This window comes from Taeniopygia guttata, chromosome 1A (assembly GCF_048771995.1).
Source record: "Taeniopygia guttata chromosome 1A, bTaeGut7.mat, whole genome shotgun sequence".
NCBI lineage: Eukaryota > Metazoa > Chordata > Aves > Passeriformes > Estrildidae > Taeniopygia > Taeniopygia guttata.
In genome coordinates, this window is record NC_133025.1 from 48,353,838 (window position 1) to 48,379,112 (window position 25,275).

Genomic DNA, 25,275 nt, shown 5'->3' on the forward strand with positions numbered 1-25,275 from the left:
GTTTTCATTCCTTACCTTCTGCATATTCTTCCACCTGCTCTGACCCCTCTGCCATAGAAGTCCTAGGAGGTGAAGATCTGTTCAGTTTTGACAAATGTTAGCACTTCTGCATTTGCTAGTAATATTTTAAGGAGTTATTTTCTTTCAAAGGAATTTAAATACCTCTACTTACTTTTGCTGCATTTCAAAATTTCGCTTCTTGTGCTGACATGGGAAGAGCTCTTTGGTTGGGAACTCATAGTTTGCTCTGAAGGTTTGAGATTATCAATGAGGAAATCTTATTTTTCAAAATGTAGTTTAAAAAGAGCTGCCAGGTGACTAATAATAAAAATGCATAGACATGAAACCAAGATATTACTGGGGAGAAAAACTGAATGCTTTCAAATACAGAAAATAAGGACTATGGTTTTAGTTGTGTTTTCATGTAGTTTGGTTGCTAGTGTTCATGCATTCTGGATAGTCAAAATAAGCCACTTTCCTTTCAGATATCCTGATGTTTTTACTTATAGAGCATGACAGGATGCTCTTAGATTTGGTGTTTTAAAATGCATTAATGTGCTTAAATGGCACAGGATAGCTCAATAGCAGGTTTTAATAAAACTTCTGGTTTTGTGTACAGAACCAAAACATTGGGAATCTGTTTGTTTGAGTTCCTTTGGAAAGGACCTTTCTTTTTCATCTAGCCCTTGGTGTGGCAATGGGTAGAGGCTTGAGGCAAGGAATGGAAGGCCGAGTTTGCACCCAGGATCTCACGGCAGAGCTCAGAACCTTGGCTTGATATCAATCTTATCTTTTGCTATAAAGATAAGGAGCCTGGAAAAGCCCTATTTTACTGTACAAGTAGGTCTCAGATGGTGTGAGCAGGATACCCCGAAGTGGATGGTGATGCCTCTGGGTGAGGCAAGCTCTGCAGCTGATACTAATCCCAGTTTTCATGGCAGAGTGGGACAAGGAAGAGCCCTGGGGATCCAGAAGGCGCTGTGCTAAGAAGAGGAGGACACATCTCTCAGCCCCACTGTTTGGCAGCACCTATGCTAAACAGGGAAGTCGTCTTCAGAATACTGCCAGTGGGAGACCTGACAATCAGCATGTTCAGCCCCTTACTACCACAAGAGGTGTGTTGTTTTGGGGTCATTTTTGTAATCAGGACAAAGCAGGGATAAGCTGGGATTCTGAGTTCCTCAGGAACACTCCATGGACATCTTAAACCCCAGGACTGGACAGCGGCTATCAATGTGGGCAGCATATGAACAGATTGCAGAACTCACTGGGATTATCAGCTCCCTCTCAAGCTCACCCCTACCCTGTGATTGTGTCTTCTGTGCTTCTCTGAGTGAGGCTGACCTTACAGCCCCTTTTACTTCAGCTGGGATTCATTGCTGCCAGGGTTGCTGAATCCTTCTGCCTCTCCAGAGAATGTGGTATAACCAACAGCATCAGATTCTACTCTCAGGAAATTGCACAAGCTCAGGGAAACCCGGAGATGGCTGAGAGACCCTAAAGCTTCCCAGCTAGAGGTTCTCTCTCCTGTTTTGCTGGTGCCGTTTAGTAAGTCCATGGTGATGTTCCGCCATGCCAGACAGGCTCCAGCCATTGTGCTGGAACTGAAGGGAGAAAAGAGTGCTGAGTGAGAAGAGTGCCTATGTGGCTGCTGCTGCTGCTGCTGCTGCTGCTGCTGCTGCTGCTGCTGCTGCTGCTGCTGCTGGATAAAACATTGCAAGGAGATGAGAAAGGCCATGGAGAAGGTGGTGGGAGGGCTCTGGAGGCGGCACCTGCCTGAGGTTGCAGCAGCTTCAGGGTGATTCATCCTGGACTGGCTGCTGAAATGCTGAGCCCTGAAACTTTCATCATGTTTAGCATTTCCCGCTATATAACACACAACTTTGCAAAGGGCTGTCTGCTCAGTGTTCAGATGCAGCAAAGGCCTGAGTCACCTCCTGGTCCCAGCAGCCTCTGGGGAAGGGAATGGGCAAATCAGATCTTGCAAGAACAGGCAAATTACTTTCACTTTCTCAAGAGAAAACCTCGAACAAACAAACAAAAAAAGAAGATAGTAAGGGGAAGTGAATACTTGAAATCAGCAGGATCCAAAGTGAGCTCCTCTATTACAGAAAAGCCAGAACAATCTACTGGTGTGGTATGGAGGTTGAAAGTGTTTGAACGATGGCTGCAAATTTTTTCTGTTCAAGAAGATGCACACACTGATGGCAAAGCAAGTGATCAGAATTTTGCTAACTGCTTGCTGCAGTTTTATCTGACAAAGCTCCTCACTCAGAGCTGAGAAAATAAGTGTCCCCTCAGCAAAGCTCCATGGGCCAGGAGCCTGACACATCCAGGCTCCAACATACTCTGAGAAGAAGATAATCCTGTAGAGAAGATCTAATGAAAACATTAATCATCATGTGTTTTAAGATGTTTGGTTGCATAAAATATTGGTGGATTAATTTTCCAAGATAGGCATTTTGCTCACAAGCATCTGGAGAGCTTTATCAGAGCTTCTTGCTTCCTTCTTCTCCACCTCAGTCACTGAACTGGAAAAATTCACCCCCAGAAACAAGCAGGTAGAGATCACAGTGATCACAGCACTCCTGATAGGAGGCATGAGGCAGGTGCTTTTGAAGATTATGAGGTACTCCTGTCCTGTGACCAGTCCTGCAAAAGAGGCTGCAGCAGGAGTCCCCAGGGACAATATGGTACATTTGCGGGGCTCACTAGTCTGTGCTGGCAGCCAGATGCACTCTGCAATCTTCTCGCCTTCAGATCACCTCTAAAGGTGATGCAAAATACCCTCTGCTGGCAATTCAGTGGTGGGGAGTCTCCCATCCTCAGTATGATGCCAAATGTCCCCTATCTTTTGTATAATGTCATTGAGCTGTGAGACTCCCACACCTCTGTGAGTGAGAGAGACCCCTGCCAAATCTTCTACCCAACAGCCAGATTTATAGGCCAGAGAAAGACCACCCCAGCCATAAACCAAGAAGAATCCCTTGTAGAAATAACCCTTCTCATTAAGTCCTGGTTGAGATGCATGGTGCAGTGCATCTCTTGTTTGATCTACAGCTCCAGCATGTCCACAGACTTCAGCCAACATCTTGTAGGTGATGTTTTCAAATTTCCTCTCAGTATGATGAAAGACTGAAAGTTTAATTTATAAGAATAAATTATCTCAGCCCCTGAAGCTGAAATCTCAATTTCGTCACCTCGCCCAGGAGCTGGGACCTTGGCACAGATGGATAGTGTCTATCTGTTAATCCAGACCCAGAGAGAAGAAGGAAAGGAAAAGCTTGTCATTAGAGGACTAAAGAGAGAAATAATTCTGGGGGCCTGCTCATATCCAAGACTCAAAAAAGCACTAATGCACTGAGGCCTTAAAGTATATTTTCACAGAGGTCAAGTGCACGTCCCCAGCATGGAATGAGCAGAATAAAAATTGGCATTAAATTCTGTGTCACTGAAACCTTGATTCAAGTCACTGCAAGTGAAAACCCCAGAGAACATGAAATGCTGTTAGAGTTGTACAAGGCTTTGATTTTTTTTTTTTTCCTCTACCCCTCTGGTGCATGATGTTCCTGCAATTAATTTAGTCTATGTTTCTAACAATGTGTGTGCAGAAGGAGGGGGAGAAAATTGATTTTTGGTTTTCCTTATATCAAAGCAGTAAGGCTTACTAAAGGAAGAGCTTACATTTCTGTCCCAACATGTATCCCTGTTACATTCTGGATAATCCTTGAAAGATACCCCAAGGAGTAGATTTTGGGGAGGAAAAAAGATGTTCACAGAGGCATGCAGGAGGACCTGTGCTGCTCACAGAAGACAGGTGAGGATGGGGACCATGCACAGGGATGTTGGCATCAGCAGCACACGACTGCCTGGAGACCACCCAACAGGATGGGAAATGGCTTGGACAAACAAGGAGGAAAATGGGAACTCACTAACAAATTACTTGTGATCTTGCCATGACTCACTACAGAAACTTCCCTACCTCAGTTCGTCTTCTTTACACATCTTTACTGGTGACTGATCCGTGGCAGTCTGGTTTTTTTCAAACTTAGAAAGCCGCTCAAACACACAAGCACTGAGTAATTACCATACATGTCTAGCACCTAAATAAATAAAAAGTGCTTACCCTGCACTTTTCTGATCCAAAATGTTGTAGACTCTGAGTAATCACTTCTAAACCTGTGTTACAGATGTTTGTGTTGCTTTCCTGGGCCTGCCAACAAGAAGTCTGAGGTGGAGGATGAGCCTGATGTCCTGGAAAAGCTGCAGAGTCAGACTGAGTGAGCACGGGTGTGGCAGAGCTTTTCAGCTCCTCTTGCTGCACACAGCCTTTTCACAAAGGCAGAGCCGGGTCTCGTCGGTATTTCTCTTCCTGCTGTCCTTCTGATCACCATTCTGCATGCAAATGTGCCCATGGACTAAATACCTTGAAGCTCATACTTTCTAGGAGATGCACATTACCGTGTCTTCTTCAAGCCTGTGTATGGCTTATACTGCAGCTGGTCCCAAAATATGAGTGAGAGGAAAAACAGTGGTGGAAATTGAAGGAAAGAAGGAAACCAGGGCAGCTCTGATAGCTTTCCTGTCTCCTCTTAAAGTGCAATGGACATACACAGATGCGGGGAAGCATGTGCATCCACGTCTGTCACTCACAACAGTTTGGAATGGGGGTAAGAGGACCTATCACCCCAAACCCAAGCCATTCTTGAATGAGCTGCTGGAGATCTTTGGTGCTGCCTCCCATAGCCACCTCCTGGCTCAATAGAGCTGGTGGCACTGGTCTCCCCAGCAGTGCCTGCAAGTATATGAGAAGCAGGCAAAGGCAAGGCTGGGAAATGGGGAGGTGCAGAGCAGGATGGATGGACCAAGTGTCCCGAACAGAGAGAGAAAATTGAAATCCCATAGAGGGAACTCTTCCTTCTTTTGGAAGGCACTTTGAAGGGCAGTTTTAAAAGATTCCTCCAGTGGACTAAAGAAGAAGACATGCTCGAGGTACAAGCACATACTGCTTTCAGGTATGTTCATGGGGCATTTAGGGACAGCTTGATGTACTTAAGATGCAAAAGATAGTCCAAGAGAGACTGAAAATTTGGAACAAAACTGAAGGATATTATGCTGTTACAACCAGATAAACAGTCTGTTCCCCTTTCAAAGTTAAGCAAATTTTACTATAGTTATTTCTATGCTATAGCCTCCTGTTTTGTACTTCAGATGAGTGCTGTTCGCAGAGAATGAAACTCCTCTGTATCCACATAGCTGGGGGAAGCTGCTGAGGTCCAGCTGGGGAATGAAACCTGTCCTTGGAAAGAAGATATCCACAAACAGTGAAAATACTTGTCAAAATTGTACAGAGACCTTTTAATTAAAAGAAAAGTAAAGAAAGGCAAAACAAACCCCAACCTAATTATGTTAGTCTCATGGTGAGGGATTCAGCCTACTCTTACTTTACCTATAGTTTTCCTTTTTCGATGGCTGGGAATGGATATACATATTCAATGCTCACCCTGGTTCCAGAACTGTATTCAATCCAAGATGTAAGATTGCTTTTTTAAATGTTCTGTCTTTCTTAAGTCTCCAGCCTTGAAGCTTTCACTCATTAGTGTAGTGCCAGTGTTCAGACCCTGGCTTTCATCTGGAGATAGGAGTGTCAGTGTTTCATCCTTAGGGTGTCAGAGGTTTCCAGTCACATGTTGGACAAAACTCCGCTTTTCAAGCAGACTCTCACAAGCTGTTGGAGCTTTCTGAACCTATTTTGTCCAAGAAAAAATATCTTAGATCCATAATAAGGAGTTTATTCCAGATCTTTTTCTATTTAGTATGCAATATTTTAGTTATGCCTCTACTCATGCTGACATCATGGGCTGCTATTTTGTTCCTGTGAATGAAGTAAATAGCTCTGTGTTCCAGCTCACAATAACACAGCTATATTCCTAGTTGGCCTTAGCCAAGACAAGCTATTAAAATTAGTTTTGTTTTGTCATGTTTCATGTTCTGAATCATCTTCAGGAAGTGTGGATCTGGTGGAGAGGCACTGAACAGGCAGGAAAAACGCTAAGATGATCCTAAGATGCCAGAACCCAGTGGGACAAAAGCAATAATGTTCCTTGTCTCCTAATGCTGTGCAAAGGTGTGTGTGGAAAAAGGATAATTTTTCAATGTGTTCAAAATACAGCCTCCTTTTTTTTGCCAGTTGTAACTCATGGTGAAATGCCTATGCTGACTATCCTCTGTGTTCTGCTGCAGGGAGGTGGGCAGTGGAAAATGCAGCAATGGGCTTTGTCAATTACTTCCCTGTTAGTGGAGTAATTTTGCTCTGATAGGGTGAAAAGAAGGTTATTTTATATGACTTGAACTGTGCAGCCTGATACAAGCACTAGGAAGCTTTGACTGTGTTATAAATAACTTGTGATACTAGCACAGCTTTGTGCAGGTGCCTCTCTGAAGCTCCTACCTTGGCAGCCACTGTCAGCAGCTTCCCCTAACATGGAGGCAGTCCATGGTGATGGTCACTGGTGGGGATGGTGGGCTGGAGAGACCATCCTCATGTTCACTGTGTGACACTGCCGCCTTCTGCTTTGCTGCGCACGAGGAAGGCTCAAGCCCTTTCTGCTCCTCACACTTGCCACCCTGTGTTCTCCTTGGGACAGGCTCACTGCTTTATTTGTCTAGGGTTGTGTCTCTGCCTGGATCCCATAGGACCTTTGTAAGGATTCAACATCACTCATCACCTAGGAACATCTTTTTTTGAAAGGGACCAGAAAATTTCAGGGCAGTCAGGAAAGAAGTCTTCTCCTCAGCAAAACAAGCATCTGAGTAGCTGCCAATTATCTGCTGTAACGGCTCATGAGGTCAGGTAGTGTTTGAAAGCCAGAGATTTATAATCCAGAGTCACATAAACTCTATGGCAAATCAAATCTGTGATGGAAAAAAGATACTGTAATAAAAAGATTCAGCACAGGAAGTCTTATAAACTGTTAATTTTACTTAGGATAATTACAGTATTTACATCTAGGTAGCGCTGACAGTTCAAGGCTTTGATATACTCTAATGTGATTTATGGGCAGCAGAAGAGAGTTGGGTTGAGCTCATCGTCCCCACCTCAGGCACATCTGCTCTATGTGCAAAGCCTTGATGAGCACGTGCTGCCACAATAGATAGGGCTGACCACAGGTGCCTCCTGTCAGAAGCATGACATTTTCATGGGCTGCTGCTCAGAGATGACCTGGGATTATTAAGCACTAATGAAGATTCTACACTTACAGACAGCTCAAAGAGCTTGGCAACGCACTTGAGGGAGTGAGCCCAAACTGGAATTCTGATTCCAGAAGGGAAATGGGAAAGGAGAAAGTAAATGAGGCTGCCTCATCTTCCAGGAGCTCCTTTTAGTGCTTCAGTAGATGGCTGATCAACAGTGGTCTCAAATTCAGGCCCATTGTCATCACCTGTAGCTTCATTCTGCCAATGCAGTCTACAGCACAGGTGAGGAAATAGCCACAAAACAAGTAATGGCTGAGGTTCTAACAGTGATTTGTGGCACAAATGCTGCAGCTGCTTGTGATTTTGAGGATTTGTTGTTTTCCTCTCCCATGGATACCATCCTGCCCCTTGGAGGTCTCCAGCTGTAAGCAGGATAAGCCATGTCAGTGAGATGGTGGAGAGAGTCACAACCCAGGATGGAAATATTGCATGAGCACATTGGTTGCAGAAAAACTAAAAACAATTTTTGAGAGAGATGTCATATGTAGTTTGAGAGCGGAAGGAGCATCTCTGGGTGCCAGTCTCAGGTTTTAAAGGTGGGTGGTGCCAAAAAGATACTGTGGTTTGGGTTTATCATCAGCTGATTATTGTCTGAAATGAAACATGGGTGACATCAGGGGGCATGGGAACAAGGTCTGGGAAATAGGTAAAAATCCCCTGAAGCAAACCCAGCACGGGCCTTTCTGCTTTCTGAATTTAACCCTCCTAGAAATTGTGTTCCGTAGACTCATTGGGATTCATGTTTACCTGAAATATCTCAAGAAGATTCCACATGGATAAAATTATATCTGTCCTAAAATGGCTCGAAAAGGGAGCGGTATCTCATTTTGCCTCCTACCTGGGAGCAACACTTCTTTGCCATCTTACCACCCCACTGGAAAGGCACACAGTGGCACCAAGAGACACCCAAAATACCCACTATGAGGATAACTTTGTGTTGCTTCTCACAAAAGTCCCTTTAGGGAGTCTTGGAAAGTTTCTGTAGAAACCAGGGGCTCAAGACAATCCTCACAGAGCTGTTGTCCTTTGTAGACTTTCATCTCTGAAAATGGCACAGATCAGTGATTTAAGAGTATTTAAATGTTTGGTCTCCACTTAGTTAAGCAGGGAGATGGATGGCGACTCACTCTGCATGGAGCAGCGGGACATGAGAGCCTTGGCACCTGGAGCCATCTCTCATCCCCAAAACCAAATGTGAGTAAAAGGGTTTTGTGACAAGCATAATGACTTGTACACTGAAACCATGCAAAACTGAACTCATGTTTTACAAAAAAGGCTGCAGCTCTGTGGTGGATTTTGGCAAGCACATGCCTCCAAAAATCCACAATACTGACATTTGGTGAAGGGTGGGAGGGGGAGGAGCACACAAAACATCCAAGCCCATGTCTTTCATTAAAAAATCATCATGTTTCATGTCTAAAATATCAAAACTATTAATTTCAATGCATCCAATACAACTGTGATGAAGAGACTGCTCCAACAGCATACTACTTCTCTCTGTAAGTAGACAGGAGATGAATGCCCTTTCTGAATTGCATTGAAAATGGTGTCTTCTAGAATGTGGGAGAGGAAGTAGGATGAAAAAGATATTAGGCAGGCTGCATCTCAAGAGAAGAAAACTCCCTTTAATCCCCTTCCCAGTAAATAAATATCCATTTGAGATCCAGCACAGGAAGATGAAGAGGATATGAGAGTAAGAACCACACAATCAGAAGAAAAGCACACATTCTCAAGAGCACCATCAGAGCACTGGCCCTCTGCATTCCCATCCTGAGTTTTGATACCAACCATGCTGGTACACCTGATTCCTTTCCAGAGGAAACTGCTCTGCTGTGTTCCTGGTTTATATGTTGGAGCAGTGAGGTCAGGACCTACCTTTCATGCAAGGACCAAGGAATCAGGTGATGGAGCCATATTCACAGCCATATATAAAGAAAAGGCAGCAAACAGACAAATTCCAGGGTGCTCCAGTGGAGTGGGTAAATTCTTCAAGGCAACAGGCAGTAGTGCAACTGCACACTCAGATGCGGCCTCTCCAAAATCAGTTGGTGCTCATTTCCAATGGATTTTAAAATCAAACCTCAAATGCCTTTTTTTTTTTTATTTAGAACCAAGACCATTGCTGTGGATGCAAAGACCTGGTGAGCTACCCCTTCTGTGTCCAATGGAGAGAGGCTGGAAAACTGCTAAAAAAGGGAAAGAACCGGCCAATGCCCTGTTGTTGTGAAGGAGTCAAGTAGCAGAGACACAAAACAGAACTTGCAGCACCTTGACTTCTGGGACTGAACGCAATGTCAGCTCAGGTGAGCCCAAAATCACCCCACTAACCCCCTTTCTCAGGCTGCAGAGGAAAGCCACTGCTGGTACCTTGGATCTCCATGGGAACCATATCAGAGAGAGGGGAAATAAAAGAGGAGAGCAGAGAACAGACCAGAATGAGCAGCAGGGAATGAGGAGAGGGCGGTGGTGGGGTGAGGGGCATGTGGAAACCATCCATGCACCAAGGTGTCCTGCAGCGAGCAATAACAGGCTTACTGCAAAGCCTGCTGTACTGGGGAGGAAAACTGAGCAATGTATGGAGCCTGTGGTGGGGGAATGGTGTGTTTCCTCACAGAAGATTAACCTGGCAGCAATACTGGCAGACGGAACTTGTGAGGAAAAGCAAAAGCAGGCAAGAAAAGCTCGCTCTTCCCATACATTTTGTGGGGAGATGGTGGTGAGCAAAGCAGGGAGACAAAGGATGCTTCTCTACACCCATCCTCCTCTTCCCCTCCAGTCCTAGAGGAACCTGGATTAGGAAAATACTTTCCACAGTGTCACCTCCTCCTCTTTTTCTCCAGCCATGGCATGGTGATCTTCAGGCATTGATGGCTGTCACCCAGGCTAGTGTGAGAAATCTGGGGTGCCAGTGCCTCCTCTTACAGTACCAAGGAGTTCATCCCCTTGTTGGATAGCAAAGCAGCTGCCATAGGGCAGAAGGATGGGAGCTCATGGTGGTCCAGGAAAGGGCTGGCAGTGTGCTGGCCATGCAATGCTTCACAGGCAAGTGCCTTTCTCCTGTTCCATGACAGCACCACATTTTTGCTGCCCAAATACAATGTGGGATCACCTCCACATTGACAAATGGACGAGCTTGTGCTCTTCATCAAGGGTAGGCCCCATCTTCCAGAACACCTCCTTGCCTACCTGACAATGGGAGTAACATAGAGATTTAGTCTTGGTCTCTGCCTCTGCCCATCTCTGAGTTATCTTCCCCCCCATTCCTGGCTGCTCCTTTTTAGCTCAAGGAATGAAATTCAAGGTGGAATTAGACAGAGAAGTGGTGGTACTGCCATTCTCTGCCCTGATGCCTTTGGAGGAGGCATTTTTTTTAGAAATAGTGCAGTCTTCCCAAGTGGGTGCTCCCCTCCTGGAAGCTCAGCTCTCTGCCTGCACAGGCTTTGCTGCAGCTCACACACCAATAGTGCTGCTTAGCTCATCTTGGGGATACCATTAACTTGTTTATTGGAGATGGTAGGAGAGGGCTGACAGCTGCAGGCCCCTTTCTTACCTGTACACAGACAACTCCACACTCAAAGGTGTTTCTCCTGTGTGGTTGGGGCTTCACCATCACACCTGACCACAGAAAAGTGAGAGCAGTTCCTGGGGCTCCCCTGCAAGGGGTATTTGCACAAGACCACACAAAGCAATTGCAGAGCTTCCTCATCCCAGCCCAAACAACTGCATCTCCACAGATACTCCCTCCCTATCTGACTGCAGCAGGAGGACATGATGATGAAGTTGACTTCATAGAGTGTCACTACAAACCTGGCAAACTGGTTGAGGTTTCAGCCATATTTCTCAGACATTAGACATTTTTCAACCAGAAGATTCCTGACAGTCTGGCATTTTTTTAACGTATGGTCTGTAGTGATTTTGACAGGAAAATTCCCTCCATACCCTCCTACTTTCACACAGCCCAATGTGCTGTGTCATCCTGCTGTCACATTGTCCTGATTCTGGCATTTTAAAGCAAGACCACTGAGGGATTTAGCATACGAGGCACAACCGATGCCACGCAGGACCTGGAGCTTGTTGTCTCCTTTGCAAAAGGCAGAGAAGGAAGCCACTGTCTGGTCATTTTGGCTGCTCTCTGCCATGGCCTGCTATGCAATGCAGCCCACTTCAGCTGACAGACTTCTAGAAAGAATCAGAAAAGTCAAAATTACCTTCTGCTCCACAGCAGGTCTACCAGTGATTTGTTTTTCTCTAAGCGAGGCAGCTGCAGGATACACTGTTCTCTGCAGTTTTAACTGTCATTCTCTCCTGATTTTATTTTCAAATCCACAGTTCAAATGCATTCTCCATTTATAGGAAGGGCAAATGGCACTGATATGGTCTTTTCTCCCCTGTGCACCTATCTTCCCCACAGGATACTTAGAAATGTGCCCATTCCTTCTTCCTCCCCAAGAAGCTCTCTGTATTTTGCAAAAAGGAGAAGCTGTAGTCAAAAATGATTTTTGCTTGAGGAAAAAAGGCAGTGGGAATAAATGCGCTTTCTCCCACATTTAGCAGAGGTGGAGAGGCTGAACAGTAAAAGCTAGGACAGAGTGAGACCAGCCGGAGCAAGCAAACATTCCCTGGGGAAATGGGGCACTTTGTGCCCTTGGATAAAAGAGATCTCTTGTACCTTCACCTGGTGCTGCCTGTGCCACACAGCTTCTCTCTGAGCTCACTCACTGAAGCTTTTCCTTGTCTCTCCAAACACAAGCCTTAATGCACTACAGAAAACAGAGCTGCTGGCAGCCCTGTGCTACAGCAGCCATGGCCCATCACCTTTGCGGCAGGGGAAGTGGCAGCAGGGCCACTGCAACCAGCAGCAGCTGAAAAAGGATTTTCTCTCCTGGGCATGTAAGCAATTGGTGCTTTACACTCTGTATTTTTCCACTTGGGAAAACCAGGTTTGGGACAGACAATACAAAAGCAATCTGAAATCAAATTTAACAGAGTTTTACGCACTGCAGCAGAGCAGAGTTTCAAAGGGTGTTTAGGGGAGAGCGCCTGTAGCCAGCCATTTGGAGGGTACATTAAAAAAAAAAAAGGCAATAAAAAATACCAAACCCCCTTGTGTTTCTGCAGGCACAGCCTCAAGCAAATGCACACAAAGCCACAGAGGAGAGGAAAATGTTTCTGTCCCCAGCTAAAACAAATATGCTCAGGGCAATATGCACAGGTGAAAGAGGGATGAATCAGAATGATATAGCTGGACCCAAAACAAAGTTCTCAAGGATATAAATTGGTGAGTATCTGGGTACCAGGTCCTGAAAAACCAAACATTGCAAACAAAATGGACAATCAAAAACAGGGACATCTGACATTTCACTCATCTCAACGGGACATTAAATAGGAGTTCAAATTTCAGGGAATGGCATTTAATCTGGACACCCTGTTGCCTGGGTGAATACTTTGACCACTGTTGAGATTATCTTCCCCCTCCTCTTCTGTTCTCTTCCTGCCCTCCTTCCTCTTTCTCACCAAAACTACCTGACAAATCCAGGATAAGCTTTCTACCAAGAAACATAGTAAATAAACTGTCTAGCTATAAACTCTTCTAGTCCTAGTTGTTCCTGTTTTCTTCTTAAGGTTGGAATACAGTGAGCCATATAATTTCAGAGCAATTACACCAACAGATAAAATAATCCTGACATTTGCTTGCTGCAGATTGTAGAAAGCCCCAGCAATTACAGAAAACCTGCAAGTTTTGGTTCTGTCGATGGCCATCTTTATCCCCTATCGCTACAGTACACTAATGTCTAACATCAGCTATCATATTTCCTATCCTCAGTAACTAGCAAAAAAATGGCATCCAAAGATGGCATCGTGAATAGCCAAGGACAGAAATCTACCATGTCTACCACTGCTGACATAAAGAGGCAGCCTTTTGTAGCAGGAAGAATTTCTTGGATGCTTTTTCACTTCCCAGCATCTGCTATCGCTATTGACATAGAGGGCAAAATTTGATGCAGTGAGCAGGATACCAGGCCATTTGGCAGAGGAGACACCAAACAGAGCATTATGTAGTTTTCAAAGGAATGATTTTTGGCCAGTTGGATTTGAACTGGGAAAAATACCACTAGAGAGCAAATAAAGAATTGGTTTGCTAATACACTGCTAATTTTTAGCTTTCCAGCCAATCTAGCACATGAATTTCCTGAGTTTACTTTCACTCAATACATGAAAGTGGTTTATGAACACTGGCAAAAAGTGACATCCCGTTTCTGTTCCCCAAAGCTAAACAGCTGGGACTGGGAAGTTAGTAAAAATTTCCTCTGCAGGGGAGGTGGTATGGTCAAACTCAAGAGTAGAAGTCAGAGAATTGTTTCTAATGATGACACAACCCCTAATTGTATAGATCATAATTTCAACTCTGCTGTAATAAAGCATGTCCTCACAAAAATCTATTTGCATAAACTTCTCTTAGCCAGGCCACGTCCTGCACCCACTGCACTACACAATGGAGCTTAACACCGACCTCAGTGAGCCAAAGGTGTGGCTTTCATTTGTGTGGGAGTAGAACCAAACTCACAGTCAAAAGCCTGGCACAGCAAAAAAGAAACACTCCCCAGCTCAAGAGTTAAGCTTAGTTTAAGTCCCTGGTCTGCAGATAATTCTCCTCCCTCATGCTCTGACTGCCTGCTCCTGAACACAAGACAAAAAACTTTGACAGGAAGCTCCAGCAAGACTTTATTCAATGGTATACAATAGGAAGAAATTAGCATGAAAGAAGAATCATATACTTTACTGACTTTCCATGTCACTAAAACAAACCCATAGTGACAAGAACAACTGAGTTCGATGACATAACAAGAAGCGTGTGACCATCTCTCTAGTGTCCATACCTGCAAATAGACAATATGTTAATGCTCTTATAAAAATTACAATTCATAGGAGTGCTGGTCTGGGTGGATTTAGTTTCATTCTACCACAGCATAATTAACATGTAAATGGGTGAAATACTGTTAAGGAAATCTTAGGAAGTTCTCCACATTTCACTTTCCCCAAAAGTCTACCCAGACAACAGTAAGAAGAGAGCCTGAGCAATCCACAACACCATGTGCAAGAGGTCTCAGTACCAATTATCTTTTGCCCTGAATCCCACTTCAAATATATCCGGCATGAAGCAAGGCCAAAACTTGTCACAGCCCCAGACTGAGCACACATCAGAAAATATTAATTCATGTCTCTGTTCCTCATCATGCTGCCCGTGCAACATGAAGTGATTAGCCAGGCAACATGGACTCAGTTTTCACTGTGTGTTCAGGAAAACATCTTAATATCAAAACTATGGTACTTCAGTTGTCACGTCAATGATGATTTGCACAACTGACTGTCTACCAGAGTCCAAACACAATCCTCAACAGTTACAATACCTGTTTTGCTTTGTTTTAGTTTGGACTGTGACTAGAAATTTTTTTTTTTTTTTTGAAGTAGGTGGGGAGAGGGACAATCTACAGTTAAGAAAAGATTACTAGATCAATGGTGCAGAATCAAGCAAGTGATAGACAAACTTCCTAACCATTCTCAATGGATAATTACCCCTAAAAACATGACTATCCCTCAAAAACCCATTCTCGGATCTCCTACTACTATTCTTGACAGGAGACCTTTAAAAAACATTAAATAAAACAAACAATACAGCAATAATAAATAAATGGGACAAAGCTGCAGGAAAGGGTACATGGACGCTTGATTTCCAGATGCTAGGAAATCAGCTGTATTAATCTCTGAGGCTATCAGAGTTATAAAACAACTCATCAAGATAGAGGGAACCAAGAAGATCTCTGGCACCTCAGCAGAAACACTTTGGAACCCAAGCAGCTTAATTCAGGTCATCCTCTAAACCCAAATTACTCATGCAGCAGCACAGTTCACCTGAGACTCCCTTTCCAGCCAATTCCATTTCTCTCCCGCTCTCCATTCTTTAGAGAGAATGTCAGTAAAAATCACTACTTTTTAACAGTTCCTACATACCCCACAGATGTTTGGACTTCCTTCAGAGCTCACTTAGAACCAGGTGACTAAGGAAAGAACCTCTGAACAGCAACTATGCCCTCAGACACACCAGTCTGACACTGATCATTTATATTTACAGGACAAGTGGAATTTTCATCTTGAAATCTTTGCAGGATACGTACTTTTGGAACTCCCATTCCCTGTTGTCCAGTGGACATACTTGGCGTGTTTTGAGCCAGCGAGAGATGCAGTGGAAGTGGAAAGCGTGCTGGAAGACAAAGTTCAGATCACATAATTTCAGAATGTATGAATGCAAATCAATGCAAAAACTGCCACTGAAAGCATCACAGTAAGAAAGGAGTAGCAAGAGCTTGCAGGCAAAGGTGGGGACAACTGATCATTTAATTAGCTGATAAACACCAAGGAATTGATCCACATTTTCAAAGAGGAGGAAACGTTAGTGAAACACAGCAGGGATGCTGTTCCACAGTGCATACAGTGCCAACTGACTGACTTCTGATATAGGAGGGAGTGCAGAGTTTAGCAGCTGCTAAAGTTGGCAGAGCAGACACTGATAAAAAGCATAATCAGAAAGAAAAGAGAGGATTTCAGAGTAGCAGGGATGAAATCAAGGTATACATGCTGAAGGAAGCTTTCTGTCAGTTTGTAGGAGATACCAGAGCCTGAATAAAAAGGAATTTGCAAAATTAGGAAAAAAAAAATCTCATTTATGTATTTAATAAGGGCATCTGTTCTCTTACCCCATAGAGCCACTGAAAATCAAGATTCCACTTGTGGTGACTCTCACACACAACAACATAATTTTGACATTAGAATATCTTGACATAGTTAAAAATTTTGCCCTTGTCTTCTGCAGACAGAATGGAAACATTGATGGTCCTGTTCCAGCATTATCGCGTTGTAACTCAATCCCACAGCACAGTAAAGATGGGATCCACTATGGAATAGTTTATTTATTTTCAGCTCAGGCCCAGGCTAGCTAAGAGGCATTCAAGTTTGGAGTTAACATGCTAGTGGGACTAACTGATTTGATCTTCCCCAAAAACTCGAAGCAAATCACCTGGTTACCCCAGACAGTCTCTTTAAATTAATCTGCACATAGACACATCAAGCAGGCTGGCATTAAAGTGATCCTAATAGCCAGGGAAAGGAAAAGGTGTAACTCCTAGGCAAACCATGACCAGGAAAATCATGCTCAGAATGAGAGATTTATTATTCCTTAAAAAAAAAATAAGGCTTATCTTCCTCTCTTTGCTTCTTTGTCTTATTAGATCTCTCCATCTTTCACTTTCTTCTCTCTCTCCTTTCTACATTCTAGTAAACATAAGGATTTAAAAATCCTTCTTTCTGGTGGATTGTGTGAAACATGCTTCAGAACTCATTCTGTCCCACATCTTCAAAAAAGGAGGATAGCATCACCCCACACAAGCTCCATGACAGAAGTTTTCCTTACATTGCAGACGCCCCATGCAACTGTGCATTCCTCAGAGGTAGCCGATGCTTGGTTGGCTTGACATTCTATGCCTGTGAAAATAAAGATTGAACAAATATACACAGCAGTTGAAGATGTACATGCACATGTACTAACAGGTAGATTCCTTCATAATAGCAAATGTAGGCAGGGGAGGAGGAGCTCTTTTGTGGTATTTAACACACCAGAAAGCATCAAGAGTTACGGTTTAATGTGTACTGTTTTTTCCAAAAGTATCATATCAAAACATATTTAATCCTTATTTCCTCCTTCCTCTACTTTTTTAGTATTCCAAAGTTCCGGAGGGCAAGAATACATAGCTCATCTGCTGGCAACATGTGTCTGTTTCCCAAATTTCAAGGAAAAATATTTTCAGTTTTTCCTCTTTTGTTCACAGAGATGTCTTTTGATTATGAGTTGACAGTATATTTACTTAAACTTCTTACCCAGGTTTCTCTCAACACAAATTCTTATATATTCCTGTCAGACATTATGTACTTTATTTGCAAATGTAATGCTGGAGTTTGCTCATCTTTATTTTAAAGTCTTGTGATAGGTAAGTACATCCCAAAAATCCACAATAGGAAATACAGTTTGGACAGGAAATACAGGTTTGGAATTCTTATACCTTGGAGCTGAGTACCCAGGAGGATCCCTAGCCCTAACTTTTTATGAGTTTGGGTTATGTTTTGGGCTTTTGTGTCAGATGGTGTAGATAAAGGAGATGAAAAAGAGTGAGGAAAGAAGAAGAACAACACTGAGAAAATAGATCCTACAAGCCAGTTCTCTGTTCTAAGGCTGGACAATTCACTTCTGCTCCAGTTCAAGAAGAAACTTCAGAAGAAAAAGATTTTTCCAACTCATCCACCATCAGCAGCACAAACCTTTAAGACTAACATTTTGCTTCTTGCTAAAGGACGCCTTCTGTAGGAGTCAAGACCAAATGATTAAAAAAGATCTGCTCATAGATGATAAGCTTAGAACTCAATACATGCCCTTGCTGCTTTCTTGTTTTGCATTTTTTTTTTCCTGGCAAAGAAGACGTCTGATTGAGTTCCAATTCTCTGTTCACTCTTAATGTGCTTGAATATGCTTAGAGGAAAAGGAATTTGATTCACCAATTAAAGATTCAAAAACTTTCAAATCCCACAGGTTTGGCTGAAAAATGTGATCTCTATTTGTTCTGTCCCATTCTTTCCTTTCTCCATTTTTCACGCTTTTCAGGTGTGGAGGTGCACAAAATAAAAGCAAGGCCCATTTTTTTCTGACATGCAAAAGATGCCAATTAACCTTGGTCACAAGGAACTACTCAAAACAAGACTGATGTCTAAAGAAAATCAGTAGCAACAGCTGTTCTGCAAGATTTTACTGAACCTGTATTCATAATATGGTTTACATCAAAGGTATGATACACCACAGCAGGAAGTCCAAAACTCAATCCCTTGCCTCCCTATAGAAGAAAACAAAACCCAGTACTCCAGTCTTAATTCCCAAATCTCTCAATACATACAGCAATAAAACTAAATCTTATTAATAATACGGAAGATGCTCAATTGAAGAACTTCAATTACTCTGGATACTTGTATAAAATGAGATCTTTGCAACCATTTTACTGTTACTGCAGTATGGACTCATGGTCATGGGACATAGTATGTTAACTTTTAAATATCTGGCCAGTGTCTGTACAGTAACAGATAATGGTGAGAAGATGAGTAGTAAGAAAAGATGAGGAAACTCATCTGAAGGGAAAAAAGTCAAAGAGTAAGCAAAGTTTAACTCAGAAAGACTCTGCTGAAAGCAAGGAAAATACTCCAGCACACAATATGTTTATCTTGTTTCTCCTCTTTTCCTGCTGGAAACAAAATATTTGGCATATTAGACATTAAGTTCATCTAGCCCATTTTTAATGTCATTTTATCTTTTGTTTTTTTTTCCTAAGAGACCCTAATATTAGAGCTGCATTAACAGAATTTTTAATTTTCAGGATTTAAAAACTCTATATTTTGCCTGGGAGTGAGAGGGAAGAAAAATGGTTTAGGTAAGGAAAAGAAGCACCACTGACATTCATTTCAGTGTTACTCAAAACTTTCACTTTCAAACTAAACTTTCACTGACAGTCTAAAGCATGACAGTCTCAAAAGTTTAAGAGGACAGATGAACTTTTGTGGAAGTGGTTGAGGAGGAGTTCCCTGATAGTGATGGAAAGCCCTTCCAACAAGACACTCAGGTTTAGCTCCCTTATCAAATACACTGCAGACTACCGCTAGCAGTGCTACCTTTGACTGCCAAAAAAGGGCCTCCCAAAAGCTGAAGCACTTTTTGGTCTCCTACTTGCTTTATTTCAGAAAAGGACAATATATCAACAAATAAAAAATAAATAATAAATAAAACAGATGGACAATCTACATCCTAGAATGAAAGCTGATGATCCTGGCTCTTGAAAGAAAGAGAAGCTATTTACCATCTGCTGACCCAAAAGAAGTCTTTAGAGTGAGATAGTAACAGGTACTGAAGGAATACTGAACGATGCTTCTGTTGCCTTGCTTTTGACAGAGCATCTGCAGGTGAGGACAGAAAGAGTCAGCTAAAACCTGAAATACCTGTAAATAATTGTGAAAGATGCAATGGAAGCTTTTCAACTCAGGGAGTTGTGGAAAGACATCTTATATAAAGGCAGTTTCTGAATCTTGACATTGGAAGAACCAGCCCACTTCCTATACATTTTCTACTGCAGAAATCACCTGTATAGGTACACATCAAAGAAGTAAATCCAAACCCATTCCATCTCATAAACATTCTGAGATTCTTCTCTGGATTCTATGCAACATATTTATCTTTCTGAAGCAGAATTCAGGCAAGGGGACAGTATTTTGATGGCACATTTTACACAGTTCAAAGCTATATTGGTCATCTTACTACAATAAGACATTACACATTTAAGATAATCCAATACACTAAACACACAGTTAGCACTCCCCAACTTACCATGCTGCTGTGACAGCACCAGAGAGCAAGCCTTTGAAGAAAGACTAAAGTAAAATCTAAACAGAACCTGTGCCATTCCAGAGAAGAATGAAACCAAAAGACTGAAAATCTACTCATTCCTTCTGTACGCTGAATACAAACCAAACTGAGGGGGGATCCTCTGAATCATGTTATTACCGAGTCATAAGGCACATGCATGGGGAGAACTGCATGACACCTTAGCATTGATTCTGACTTTACATCATTAACACGCTTTCATTACCATGACTGACATTAGTTATTACTCTTCTAGTGTTTTCCCATTCTAGGTTTCTTTTCATCACTCGGAATGGGAGACGTTTATATCCTGCATTTTATCAAATCGAATCTTGTGCTGTTCTTCCCTGCATATTCTATTAATTTTTTCTTAATTTGCCATCACTTCACATCTTATGTCTGAAAATCTAATTAAAGGGTTTTTAAACAACATTAATGATCTGTAACAAGGAAGTAAGCAAATCCAGAGCCAACACTGATCTCGGAATACCAATTTAGATATGCCTTCTACTCTGTATGCTGTCAATTTTAAGCTGTCATTTGCAGTCCAGGCTCCTCATAACATTGCTCATACCAATTAATAACATGTTATGCTTGAGCAACTCAAAAAAAAAAAAAACTTACCTATGCCTTTTTCCTTTACTGTTTTTCCTAATCTACCTATATCTCAACTCCCTCACACATATTGGTAGGGCTTTAAAAAATATTTTAAAAGAACTGATAAACAGAATTTATTACTGAAAAATAGCATTTGTCCATTCTCCTTCCAACCCCTGTATACTTCTCCTTCATCCCATATGTCCTATTTGCTATTTATAAAAATAAAAGCAAATATATGAGACTGTATTTGGTCTGCCATGGAAAGTACAATTAATTTTGAGGCAGATTGATAGAATGAAACACACCAGCATCTCCTATCTTAAAATACATCCCTCTTGTCATGAATAATTATCTTGAATTACAGGATTTTATATATTTATTCTATAAATTTGTAAATTCTATAAATTCAACTTATATTCTAATAAGTCTTTGAAATTCCATTTGCCTGTCATCAAAACGCTTTCCTCTCCAATACATTATAAACCTGAGAGACTAAGTAGTAGTCCAATGTCCACCTTCTATTGAAACTTCTTTCTAAGATCTTACAGGTAAGAGACACTTAAAAAGGAAATATTTACATTAAAGAACCTCAACTTATTTCATAAGCCCTGTTCTTTTTAGTGATATCATTCTCTGTCTAATAACAAAGAACAAACTGAAGCATGGGTAGGCAGTAGCTGGCTCAAAATACAAACATATCTATCCCCAAGATGAGAAGTGAACATGCTTAACCCATGATCAGACCCATGTTCAGTGTGTTAGAGTGTGTTTCCACTTCATTAAAAAAAAACAAACAAAAAAACACCAAACAAAGCTTCTGAAAGTAATTTTGTAATTATTATTTAAATAGTAAGTAAAATCAGGTACATCCTTCAGTAGCTGTTCCTATAAACTTGAAGTCTCATTTCTCTGAAGTGTTTTATTTCCATACAGTCTTATTGACAGGAAGTCGCCTATAGTATTGGTTCTAAGGGCAACCACATAAAACCAAAGTGCAACAAAACTATTCCAATGGGATCAGGACAGGCCATGCCCAGGCACTGTCCTTGGACCTGGGCTTGTTTTGGGAGGTTCAACCAGCCTCACATTTAGAAATAAAGGCAAATTTCTACCTGGGGTATGCTAACAGGTCTTCTGTTCCTTATGATTGAAACAAGATGGACAGTTATGGTGCCAACAGTACTTTGTCATTTTTGAGGGGAAAAAAATGGGTTTGTACTCATTACCAATACTCTAAGGGACTGTAAACAGTGACTTCATGCATACACACCTACTTCATGATAGAAATGAGCCATAAAGATTACACAGAAAAACAAAAATTTAAAATTAAACCAATACCAATAATGTATTGTTTTTTATTTTGGCATTTTATTACTCTTCTTTGGAAGTGAACAAATTATTTTCTAGTTGGCTACAAAATTCCCCCTACTATAACATGTGCTAAGTTAGTTAGATAAGGTATGTTTCATAGAACGAGGAGTCAAATTAATTTGCTGGTCCATGCTTTTCCTTGCCGGGGATAGACACAGAGAGTGTTACAAGACTTCATCTTAATGAGTATCATCAAGAAGCTGACACTCATAGCAACCTCCCCTGCTCAAAAACATATCTTTCTTTGTAAGCAATGCCTATCAACCCTGAATAATTTCAGTTCCTCTTTATTATTACTCCTTTTTTCCTTTGTTGTGTTCAAAATACATTCAACAGCATCATGTCTGTTGATATGGCATCAAGTGATCCTACCCTTTATGAGAAAAGGGTGAGGAAGAAACAGTATAGTGACAGAGGTCACAAAAATAGATGATGAGACTTCAGCATTTACATAAAATAGAGATTAGCAGAAGAATTAGTTACTAACTGAAAACTGTACTGAGTTATATCCTCAGCTGGGGTAATTTCAGCTGTTCAGCACATACAAGTCCAAATGTGACCCTCCCCATATACTTACACAGATCCATAATGTGGTTTCTGCAAATGGCACAGTTATCAACCACAATGTCCCATGCCCACAGAGCTACGGCGTTCCACTGGAGAGAGGGGGGAAAAAAGAAAAACAGCTGTGATTCAATTTACGCTGGACAGAAATCCTTGCTATTCTTCAAGATACCAGGTACTTTTTGAAATAGAAAAGCTGGGATATTTAAGAAAAAACAAATCTTAGAAGCCCAGAGTAATTCCTCATCATGAGTTCAGGTTACTAGGAAGCAGTGGTACATTCCTCACACAAACCTCCCAGATACAATGTCTCCTTCCCACCTCAAAAAGAAAGTGACTCCCACAGTCCCCCCTCCACTTTTTTTTTTCTGTGAAACAAATGCAAATATCTGGATTTCTATCCAAGATCCAATGGAATCCAAGGATGTAGTTCATGTCAAACTCTAGATTCTGCAAGAAAGGACAGCCCCTTGGAGAAAGACCAATTCAGATGTAATTTTGGTTAAGAGGAATTCCTATTATTTGTGGTAGTTCTTCTAGTAATCATCCTTCAGAGCAGTTGGGGTCAAGAAGTAAATCTCTAATGCTACTCTCCACTGACTCCTGAATAATGTTCCCTACAAAAGGTTAATAAGCAACAACCTATCAGCAAGGCTGGATATAAAAATTTTGAAGTACTATCAAATCAACCTTTCAAAGACTTACTTTATACATATAAAAAAGTAATAGCACTGTCACATGTTACTTCAAGGGAAGAGTTTGAGGATTTTAGGGCAAGCTATGCAGAAAAACATGGTAACTTTTTATTCCTCCAGACAAAACCCATAATCAGGTCTTCTGATTAAATAAATTGGGCCTGCCTTCAATATTCAAAGCAATCCAAAATATTGTACTGGTAATCAGGATAATCTTCATTTACTACTTAAGTAGTATAGATTTTTGTCCCCCTTACATTTTTTCAGTATATATTTACACTGACACTACTATCTTCTCTACTGTGTTCCATTTCCATCTCAATGTTTTCATTGCTTTCCCTCAGTTTGGGACATTAAAGAAGGAACACTGAGTTCCAAGTATTGATAGGCAGTTTCAGACTTGGATAAGCTCTTCATTAGTACTTTTCATTAGTACAGATATAAAAAGTAGTCACAATACTACTAGATCTTTTAGGACATGCACCAGTAGTGATCTCATGTCTCTTCCCAATCTTCTAACTTCAAGTCTAGCTGGCCTTCTGGCTGAAGTATTCAGCCCTCATGGACTTCATCCATACTTCAAGCAGCTGAGATAAAAATTCTCAGCACCCTTATCTCTTCCATACACTCCAGTACTTAATCTCTTGTCCCATTATGGTCTACTCTGATGGCCCACACACCTGTACTGAGCCACACATGCAACAAAGGTCTTGATACCTTGCTGGGGAGGAGGAATGACACTGACACATAAATGGTGCTACTTCCTACCACTCTGATTATATTTGTCCCCATTTCCAAAGGACAAGCAATTATGTCACCCAAACACTTCCTTCTGCACAGATCCAGGGGTTTCAATCATCACTGACGGCAGCTGCATTTTAAACAAACATATCTACAAGCAGGAATCACTGGAAATGTTTACTGATATTCAGTCTAGGAGACACTTTTCCTCAAATTTAACCTTAGTACAAGCCCACACAATCTAACCCTGCTTCTCTAAACCCACGTGAACAGCCTCGGACCATCACCATGACCCAGCTGACAAACTGGTGGCACTGGATAGGAGAGCAATATTATGGCTGCTCTGAGCGAGGAGGCAAAGCCAGAGTGGCATGAGAACCTTTGCTCACTAATACGTTGTTATGGCTCGATTTATGTAAGAAGGAGAAAAAAAGTCAGCCACAGACATTTGCAGAAAGCTTTTTACGCAGCATATGGGGCAGCCCGGGCGGCTGGGCCACGCCACAGCGGCCGGGGGTGATGGGGAGCTGGAAGCACTCCAGCGCTGCTCGCCCGCCCGAGCTCTGGGTAAGGAGCAGCCGAGGCCTGTCCTGTCGGGGCGGCAGCGTCAGAGGAGAGCGAGCGGCGGAGCCCCGACCAGGGCAGCCCCCGGCCGCCACGGGCCCCTCGGCGCCCCTGCTCCCGCCCCCGCCAGCGGCGCCCGCTGATTGGCCAGCTCCCGCTGCACGTGCGGCGGCCCGCCTCAGCCATTGGCTAGGACGCTCGCCAGGACACCCCGCAGGCCTCACGCCGCCCCTCCCACCGCTCCGGTGCGGAACCAGGCGCCCGGCTCCGTAAAGGGAGCGGGAAGTCGCCCCCTTCTCCGTGCCGCTCGCTGGCCGGCCCCAGCCCCACCCCCACCCCTGTTCCTCCGGGAGCAGCCGGAGGGGCGCGCCGGCGGGGCCTCACTTTCTTCACTTCGAAGCGCTTCTTGCCGGCGCCGCTGTTGGTTCCGCTGGGAGTGTCCACATCCATTGCGGCCGCCATTTTGGGAGCGTGAATCGGCCCGTCCCGCTCCGCGCGCGTGCGCGGCGCGGCGGGGCGTGGCGGGGCAGGGGGGCCGGAGGAGCGGCGGCGCTGGGAGGGGTCATCTCATGGCCACGCCCCCATGCACCGCACCGCACCGCCCCCCCCCCCCCCACCGCGGCGGCTGAGGGCGCGGTCACGTGAGCGCGCTCCTGAGGGCGGGGGCAAGGGCGGGGCCGCGCCAAAGTTACCTCATCGCTCTGCCCGCAGCTTTCGGGCTCTCGGTGCGGCGTCCCACTACAATCTCTTGGGATTTGCCTCCCCGCCCTCTTCATAAGAGGGGCTTCAGCCCTCAATAAACTTCTAACTTGTTATCGCCCATCGTAATCGAGGCAGGACGGGGTGGGGTCGGCGGTGTTGCCGCTGTAGCCCTTTATTCTCCCGCAGTCCAGGTTTTTTTAAAAAGGAACATGGAATTGCTGGAGACAGGACGCACACCTTACAGCGTGCGATTTGAGTTTACAATAGTTACAATCA

At 43.0% G+C, this 25,275-nt stretch overlaps 1 protein-coding gene across 1 annotated transcript; it reads right to left on the reverse strand.

Moving 5' to 3' along the window:
• Positions 1-13,955: 13,955 nt before the first annotated feature.
• On the reverse strand, positions 13,956-24,779 carry RBX1 (ring-box 1). Its single transcript, NM_001245516.1, is given in 5 exon segments — positions 13,956-14,135; positions 15,432-15,517; positions 16,724-16,794; positions 22,311-22,389; positions 24,682-24,779. Coding segments are annotated over 5 exon segments (327 nt in total). The 5' UTR covers positions 24,760-24,779; the 3' UTR covers positions 13,956-14,122.
• Between the last annotated feature and the right edge of the window lie 496 nt (positions 24,780-25,275).